At 37.1% G+C, this 9813-nt stretch overlaps 1 protein-coding gene across 1 annotated transcript in view; it reads right to left on the reverse strand.

Moving 5' to 3' along the window:
- CPS1 (carbamoyl-phosphate synthase 1) overlaps positions 1–5464 on the reverse strand; it is a 127956-nt gene extending 122492 nt beyond the window's left edge. Inside the window, exon 1 of the mRNA XM_060623367.3 lies at positions 5196–5464. Within this exon, the coding sequence (XP_060479350.3) occupies positions 5196–5321 (126 nt within the window). The 5' untranslated portion in view covers positions 5322–5464. The remainder of the gene's footprint in view (positions 1–5195) is intronic.
- Positions 5465–9813: the final 4349 nt, after the last annotated feature.

Raw genomic sequence — 9813 nt, forward strand, 5'->3', positions numbered from 1 at the left:
GACTAGTGCTATTTCTACAGACATTTCCCCCACAAGATTTCTTAGCTTCCTACCCAGGGTTGGGATGCGGATAAAGGAAATGAGGTGCCTATCGGGTAACATGGAAGGAGGCACACCATGGCCCTGCTAGTGATGGCCTCCTTCCATGGGGCACCTTTGGTGTCTCACTTGCCTTATCCTCATCTAAGCCCGGTTTGGTACAGCTTTTTCAACAGTTTTATGGCAAGAAGCTCAAAATGACAAGGCACTATTGATGACCAACAAATGAATCTATACTTTAGAAGGGGGGAGGGGATATAAAAAATAGAGTACATAAACAAAAATGTTTAAAAGGGAAGTTATCTCCTAATTAAAGAAATATTGTCCACTTAAAATATATAAAGTTGTTTATCACCCAGACTAATTCTTCAACTATTCATCTGGGATTGAAACATACTCTATTATTTTGGGGAACCTGTGTGGCTCAGTAGGTTAAGCATCCAACGTAGGCTCAGGTCCTAATCTCACGGTTTGTGGGTTCGAGCCCTGTGTCGGGCTCTGTGCTGACAGCTCAGAGCCTCAGCACAGAGCCTGGAGCCTGCTTCAGATTCTGTGTCTCCCATTCTCTCTGCTCCTCTCCCATTCACGGTCTGTCTCTCTCTCAAAAAACAAACATTAAAAAAAGAATTTTTTAAGTAAAAAAAATTTACAAAAAGAAACTCTATATAATTTCAAAAATTTGCATCATCAGGGATGAAATCCAGCCCTAACACATATCTGTATGTAGTAAAAGTCTAATACAATAGTTATTCTTGACAGTGTATGATAACCCTATCCCTACCCCCATCTCTAATATGTACAAAGAGGTTCCAATATAATTACGAACCCGACTTCCTGGGAATGTCTTTAAAGCTACTACAATATAGCTAAATTATTCTAATTGTGGGACTTTTTGTAGTTGCCAATTTCTAATCAAATGACAATAGCTCCTCAAGATTGAGCTAAATAGGTAGTTTTATGTTGGAATCAGAATATAAAATCTTACAAAATGAAAACCATTGAAAGGGAATAATGACTCCTGCGGCTCAATTGTATCTGAAGTACCAGAGAGAAGGACACTTGGACTGTTAGGTTCCTGGCTTAATTGTAACACAGGTCACCATTTTTAAAAACAAGTGGATTAATATTAGAAGCGATACCTATTAAACACTTTTCTATTCATTGGGAACTTAACCTTTTCAATTTAATACATTTGATTTCCAAATTCATTTGCAAGTAAAAATAAAACTATTTAGTCTTGGTAACATTCCAAGACTTGTGAATTCAGAATTCTTTAATTTAGAAGTTTCTTGAAATCAGAGACTATCCACTTACCATCCATTTATTTCCACTTATTATTCTTCATATATATATTCCCAGGATAGAAGCTTTAAAGAGGATATTAGAATGTACATCCTGACTTTTGGAATTGGATTCAAAATAGTGAAAAAAGATTATTTGCTTCATAGTTCTTGGTCTAATTTGCTATAAGCAATATCTTCATAGGGATATATTTAATATTAAGGCAAAGGTGAAAAAAATCATCATTATAAATATTTGAGTATTTTCATCAGATATCTTGTCATTGCAATAATTTGTAGTCCATGAAAAACATGAAGCAAGTCTAATCTGTCTAAATCTTTCTACTAAAATATAGAGGACAGAATTTTTTTTAAGCATCCAGGGTTTGCTTTTACAGTATTTTGTAGATTTTTAATCACTGATCATGTGTGATGGTCCCACGATCTTTTGAGTAAGTCAAGAAGTGTTTCTACACTACAGATAACAAAATTTGGGTTCAAAGAGGATAAGTGAATTAACCAAGTTCAGAACATTGATAAATGGACAAGAGGGGCTAGAATCCAGACCTTTGTATTCCCCATCCAGTGTGTTTTCCATAACACAACTACAACAGGCTGAATGTAAATAAGGAGCACTGAACATTTTCAATTCTATATTGTATATCCTTGATATCTAATTCCTTTGAATGTACAGCACCTTGAAATTCTTTCCTCTTCCCTGTAAGTGAAATACAGCTATGTCTATTGGCAAGGTACACTTTGTAAATATTGGCCACAAAACAAATATGCAAGGAAGGACCACATAAAAGTACAAGTACGTCACTGCTGTCGTCAAACCCACTCTGTCACCAACGGGAGAAGAAAAGTGACCTCCTCAGACATTGAGAAGGCAACCAATTTATAGGGCAATGTTTATAGATCTGACCACAGGGTGTCCTCTACAATCCATTTACTAGCTATAACTAGCTATATTGCCACCAACCTTTAGTAACTATTCTCACTGCCCTTTACTGACCCTTATGTAACTACATCTTAGTAAATTTTGCTATCTTTTTTTTTTTTTTAACATTTATTCACCTTTGAAAGAGAGAGAGAGACAGAGCATGAATGGAGGAGGGGCAGAGAGAGAGGGAGACACAGAATCTGAAGCAGGCTTCAGGCTCTGAGCTCTCAGCACAGAGCCCCAAGCAGGGCTCAAACCCACGAACTGTGAGATAATGACCTGAGAAAAGAGTGGCCGCTTAACCGACTGAGCCACCCAGGCACCCCTAGTTTTGCTATCTTTAAAATATGATGTCCATTTGGGGCGCCTGGGTGGCTCAGTCGGTTAAGTGGCCCACTTCAGCTCGGGTCATGATCTTGCTGTCCGTGAGTTTGAGCCCCCCGTTGGGCTCTGTGCTGACAGCTCGGAGCCTGGAGCCTGCTTCTGTTTCTGTGTCTCCCTCTCTGTCTGCCCCTCCCCCATTCGCGCTCTCTCTCTGCCTTTCAAAAATGAATAAATGTTAGAAGAAAATTTTAAATATGATGTCCATCTAAAAAAGAGTAAAGTTGGATACAACTTTTTTAACACTTATTTATTTTTGAGAGAAAGAGACAGAAAGAGCATGAGAGGGGGAGGGGCAGACAGAGAGGGAGAGCAAGGATTCCAAGCAGGCTCCATGCTGTCAGCACAGAGCCCGATGGGGGGCTCGAACTTAGAACTGTGAAACTAATAACCTTAGTCAGTTGGACGCTCAACTGACTAAGCCATCCAAGCACCCCTGGATATAACTTTTTAAGAGAGCAGAGTTTTAAAAGTGAAGGCAGGAAGAAAGATAGGTAGAGGAGTGTTTCAAAATAAGTGAATAAAACACAAGCCCCCTTGGACTGCTGTACAGAATTGTAATTTACTATCGTGAAGTTCAAGAACTTCTATTTCTCATGCCTGGCTTTCCTCCAAAACTCTGGCCAGTAATGATTGAGTGTGAGTAATGACTTTCACATCATGAAATGATGGCTTATTCCTGCCACAAATTTGTCATTCTTAGCTGTGAACTTTGGCAGACCTTTAAAACAGATCTGCCACCGTGAGCTAGAAGAACTACTTTCACTGTTGTCTATCCACATAATTAAATCATTTTGTTGTGGCTGTAGTTGTGGGCATATAGAGCACTTATTAAGATCACGGAGAACTGGCTTCTAATCTCAATCATATCTATGCTATTTTCAGTAGTCGTTCAATTTCTCCGTTTCTTGTGTTTGACGGAGATACGCCTATCCTTGCCTACCTGTTTTTGTAAGAAGAAAAAGATATCCCAAGCAACACAACTTTGTAGTCTTAGAAGACACATCTAACTGTAAATGGTATTATTTTCATTACTATCTGTTCTCTCTGCAGTGATATATGAGTACCCTTGAGATATTACCAACACTGAGCTAAAACCAATATTTGCTCTCAGAGTTTTTATCTAGTGACTGCATCTTTGATGATGGTTTAGAACATATCTCCTTTTTGGCTCTCTTGTTGCAATTAAGCCAAATCTAAGAAAATGGTTGTTTCTGGGTTTCTTTATTTAAAATGGTAGTTTCTGGTACTTTCTCCTGAGATCTTGTGTTCTGTCTCTCTCTCTGTCTCTCTCTCTGCCTCTCTCTCTCTCTCCTTCCCTCCCTCTCACTTTCTCCTTTCTTTCTCTCTCCCTCCCCCTCCTCACTCCTCACCTCTGTCTCTGTCTCCTTCTCCCTTTCCTTTTACTCCTTTCTTTCCCCACCCTGTCACCAGAGGCTACAAGTATCTACAGGCACCTCCTGGCCCTACAGATGTCACTCAGGGCTAAAATCCTATTCAAACCTGACTGGAGTAATCTAAGCAGTAGAAGCTGTGGAAGCTTTTGAAGGATTTTTAGGCAACCCAGTGAGTGTGCAAAGTAGTAGCAGAAAACACTCAAAACTATTAGAGCCTATTTTTACCTCAACAGATAGAGGTTGTTTTGTATTGTTTTGTTTTCTACCTCACTTTTTGTAGCTCTTACTACTCAAAAAGCAATCTATTTAAAGCTACTGTGATCACTTAAACTTTATATTCACTAAAAATGATTTTCATTGGCAAAGTTCCCATAGAGTAATTTCAGACTTCTCTGGTAATAAATGCCTTCATAAAATTATAGGAAGGAACAGAAGTTCCTGCTGGAATTTCATGATCCAATGGTGGGGGTGGGGAAGAACACTTAAGGTTCTCTTCCTGGACCTGCTCCTCAGTTATAGATACATTCATAGAGAGAAAATTGTCAGCTGCTAATTGTTTCAATGCCTTAATCTGCAAAATAAAAACAATAAATTTGGACTTCTAAAAGAAGGACTAAGCAGGAAAAGGAAAAAAAGGCAATGTCTACATTGTGATTAACAAATATCAGAATTATGTAGATATCATCCTTCCAATTTTTTTCCCTAAAAAATGACATTTCAGAAGAGAAAACTTTATAGTGGGCCAATGAAGAAGAGCTTACCACATTACCTACTATGATGTGGTTCATGAACATATAAGCAACCTCACTCTTGAACCAAATTGTGTGTGGTAGTGTCTGGGCACAGGCTGGGCACAGGGCACAGCCCTGATAGCATTTAAAAATAATTGCTTTCTAAGCAGAACGCTTACATGTTACATATTCACAGGGATTGTGACCTTTCTTTACGCTGGGTGCAAGTTGCCGTAATTTTACTCAGAGCAGTTGAAAAGGAACATTTACTAAACCAGTAGTTTCAACACTAAAGCCAATACTAATAAATTAGCACTTCAGAATGGCACACAAATCTGTATTTGCTTCCTAAGTGACACCTTTGCCTCATGCTAAACTATACCCCCTACGATTTTATCAGAAATAAGAAGTAGGGGACTGTTACCTTGACAGAAAGGAGTCTGATGCCAGCTCTTGAAAATTTCCATTGATGGTGCGCAGGCGCATTGGTAAAGCCAAAACCAGTCTTCAGGGTCTTCACCACTTTGCAAGCTGTCAAAATCCTCGTCATTTTGAAGATGTTGATTTGTGACTAAAATTAAATAAAATTACCTATATTTATGAGAATTTTGTTAGAAGATTTTTTTTAATTAATGCGAAAGAAAGATGGGGGGTGCAGTCTGGTGTTTAAGGCTGACTGCACAGCAATCCTTGAATTTCCATTCATTCTGTCATTAAATATCTTCAGCCACTGCTCCTCCTTCTCTTAACCCCTCCTCCTGAGGTAATGTCCGGAGATGTTCCATGGACATGTAATACAAATTACAAAACATCAAACACTACCTTCTCCTGCTGAGATAATGCTAGTGTTGTAGAAAACCAGTCATCCATCAAAGGAACTGCTTATGCAGCTGAATAGAATGACCTAGCCACAGTGGATAACCTTAGGAATCTCACCCTAAAGAGCAATAACTTTATAATAATGCCAGAGATCAAAGGCTTTTACTGGTGTTAGATGTGATGCCTAGTTTGCCTCTAAAGAGATTTTGGATTCCCAAAGAAACCTGAAGAATTGCCATTTTCAGCTTAGAAAAAAGGATGGGTATGCAACCACATGTAGTAAAAATGACATCACAATAAACCTTTCTGCATAAATGTAGATTGTTCTTTTTTTTTGAGTTAATAAAGTAGTATATTACATTCTTACTATTGCATTGTTTTGTATTTTACATTTTATTTATTTTTTTTAACGTTTATTTATTTTTGAGACAGAGAGAGATAGAGCATGAACGGGGGAGGGTCAGAGAGAGAGGGAGACACAGAATCTGAAACAGGCTCCAGGCTCTGAGCTGTCAGCACAGAGCCCGACGCGGGGCTCGAACCCACGAACTGTGAGATCGTGACCTGAGCTGAAGTCGGACGCTTAGCCGACTGAGCCACCCAGGCGCCCCTGTATTTTACATTTTAAAACAATCGGTAATATTAACTAAGACGCAACCAGAGCAAAGTAGGCTATTTATATCTCTCTTAAGATTTGTAAGATTTATAAAAAGTGTCTGAAACAAGGGCAATCGTTGATTTTCACAGAAGAACTGGTCCTAAGCCAAGACTTTTTTTAGCTTTTAAAATGTTACATATAAAGTTCTCAAAACTTGAGCATTTGTGCTTCAACTAAGTCAAAATTGATTCATGTAACCCTTCAATCCCATGTTTAATCAGGCAGGCAAAGGCTCTTGTAGGCTTGTGGAAGCTGTCAGGTAAGTCATGTGTCTGTGTGGATCAGGAAACACTGTCTCATCATCTCTTGGTATCCTTGCAAAGGAGGCCAAGAAATGAAAGCTCCCTCCACATGCTTCCTGTAGTGGAAAAGATGACCCAGAATGGCACAGAGATTGTAAACTGCATGTACATAGGATGGGTGCTGGAAATGGGGGAGTGAGGATGACTTTATTTTTTAAAAAAAAGATACAAAGTTTAAGCTCAGTCTTCTGTCTTACTTAATGTATTTTGTATAAACATTTTCTGAAGCCAAAGTACTTCATGGTTTCTGGTGATAGAAAACTGAAAAAAATAGTCTCAATCTAGTGTATATAAGTAATTAATAAAATAAATAATGTTATGGTAGGATGTCCAAATGCAATGGAGAAAGAAAGACATAGAGAGAGGAGAAAGAAAGAAAGAAAGAAAGAAAGAAAGAAAGAAAGAAAGAAAAAAAAAGGGAAGAGAGAGAAGAAAAGAAAAGAAAAGAGAAAAGAAAAGAAAAGAAAAGAAAAGACTCCCTTGTGCATGTCCAGTAAAAGTTAAGCCTAGGACTATGTGATCCTGAACTATGTTATCCTAAAGGATGCATAAGAGTTCACCAAATAGATGAAAGGGGTAAAAAAAACCAGAAAGAATGGCACAAGCAACAGCAGAGACACATGAAAATCATATGGTATATGGAAAAAAAAGTTGAAACAGTCTGATAAAAGCCTAGCTGCAGGTATAGGGTGGGGAAGTGAACAGGGATCAAAACATGGAAGACTTTGTGGGCCTTAAAATGGTTGATCTTAACCCATAATGTTCACAATAGTCATGGAAGTGTTTTGAACAAAGATGAAATGTGTGTGAAAGAAAGATCATGGAAAATGAATTAGAGGAGGCTGAAACTGGCGGAAGGAAAACTCTTAACTCTGAGTACAAAAAACTTAGAATCAATACTTATTGGTTTAGTCTCATTCTAAATTAGGCCTCAGTCTCACCCTTTGTCTGTATGTCTGTCTCTCTATATCACCATATATATATATATATATATATATATATATATATATATATATATATATCTGGACACCTCTTGTCTGTCCCTTACTGTATATATATATATATATATATATATATATATATATATATATACACATAGATATATATCTGTGTGTGTGTGTGTGTGTGTATATATATATATATATATATATATATATATACACATAGATATACATCTGTGTGTGTGTGTGTGTGTGTGTATATATATATATATATGCGTGTGTGTATATTTAATGAGGTTATTTTTCCCTAATTAGAAAAATCACATGTACTTACACTGGTTATGGAAATTTTTTGAAATGCAAAATAAATTTAAATCACTTGTAGTTGCATTACCCAGAGGTACTCATGCAGTAAACATTGTAGTATATTTTCTCCCTTCTTTCCCTACACTTTGATTGAATATGACAGTCAGCATACTGAGGACTCCATGATTCGAACAAAGAAAAGACAGTAGTAAGTAGCTTCTTAACCTTTTATAACAGTTAACCAAAAGCATGATGAGCTAACCATGGTTTTCCAGAGAGATGTCTACAACTTTAGGATATAATTCCATGACTCTAGAGTCTAAAGAAAAATATAGGTCTGAGAGTTGTAATGGGCTTTCATTTGGGTCAGTAAAAGGCCCTGCATGTAGGCTATGGTCCATGTTTCCAGTCATCAAAATGAAAGAGAAAAGTCAGAAGATTTAGAAAATTTTGTTAAGTATTCTGAATTAGAGACTTAGAAAATCCATCCATCCTGGGGTGCCTGGGTGGCTCAGTGGGTTCAGCATCCAACTTCAGCTCAGGTCATGATCTCACAGTTCGTGGGTTCAAGCCCTGCATCGGCTCTGTGATGACAGCTCAGATCCTGGAGCTTGTTTCAGATTCTGTGTCTCCCTCTCTCTCTGCCCCTCCCCAGATCACTCTCTGTCTCTATCTCTCTCAAAAATAAATAAACATTAAAAAATAAAAAAATTAAAAAAGAAGAAAATCCATCCATCCTGATTCTATAATCATCTGGGAATTGGAAAGACCAATAAATAAAATGACAAGTAATTTCAGATTGGAGTGTTCAAGAAAGACTTAAATCTACAACCAAACTGAAAAAAAAAAAAAAAGAGAGAAAAGATTGTTTGAGAGTTTACATCGGGATAGATCAAAGGAGATGGTAAGAGGTGATTGGTAGCAAACATTAAAGCCAGAGGTAAAAAATTTAGTGGAAATATTATACTTTTATGAAAGACATTTTTTCAAAGCATTTCAAAAGAATGTATTTTTCAGGTTGGAATGAGTTTTTTGTCTCCCATAGCATTTACATGGTTCTCCCCTCACGTAAACTGTCTGCATGTAACTAAGCAGGGTGACAGGTATGGATGCATGAACACACAGCAGCCTGAGGAAATCTGTGCATTTGAAATAGATGCTGTATGAGCCAGGATACAAATCTTCTAATCTTATGAGTGATTCACTCAAAAAAGAAAAATTTTTTGTATAAATTTAACCCTTCTCTATCGATACATTTATCATAGTTTTCACTGTTTATAGTACTGAGCTACCTTCTCTTGCACAATCTCATATAGAAAATTAAAAATTATTAAAAACAAACTTTTTTTGATTTTGTTAGATTTTGACACTTGAACATTTTTATCTAATTCTGAGAAAGTATTTTATTTCTTCCATAAACTGAAAAATGTCATATATATATATATATATGCACACACTCACATACACACACACACACATATATGTATATCTATACATACATATGTATAGATATACATATATATACACATACAGAGAGAGAGAGAACAGAGAGGGGAAGGGAGAGAGAAAAGTATCCGTAACTAGTATAATTATTTATCATTTCTTTTTAAAAAAATTTTTATGTTTATTTATTTCTAACAGAGAGAGAGATAGAGCATGAGCGGGGGAGGGGCAGAGAGAGAGGGAGACAGAATCTGAAACAGGCTCCAGGCTCTGATCTGTTAACACAGAGCCCGACGCAGGGCTCGAACTCACAGACCATGAGATCATGACCTGAGCCAAAGTCGGAAGCCGAAGTCAGTCTCTGAAGCCGATGCTCAACCGACTGAGCCACCCAGGAGCCCCTTTTATTTATCATTTCTTAAGAGGAATGGAAGCATTCAGACTTCCAAATCCCTAAGAGCACTTAATTTGATAAATGTGTCATTAAGATATCTGGTATTGAAAATGGTATTATATCAAATACTAAGTGATATTTATTTTCATTTAATATTTAAAAATTTTTTGAATATGAAA

The sequence above is a fragment of the Panthera onca genome, chromosome C1 (assembly GCF_046562875.1).
Source record: "Panthera onca isolate mPanOnc1 chromosome C1, mPanOnc1 haplotype 2, whole genome shotgun sequence".
In the NCBI taxonomy this organism is placed as follows: domain Eukaryota; kingdom Metazoa; phylum Chordata; class Mammalia; order Carnivora; family Felidae; genus Panthera; species Panthera onca.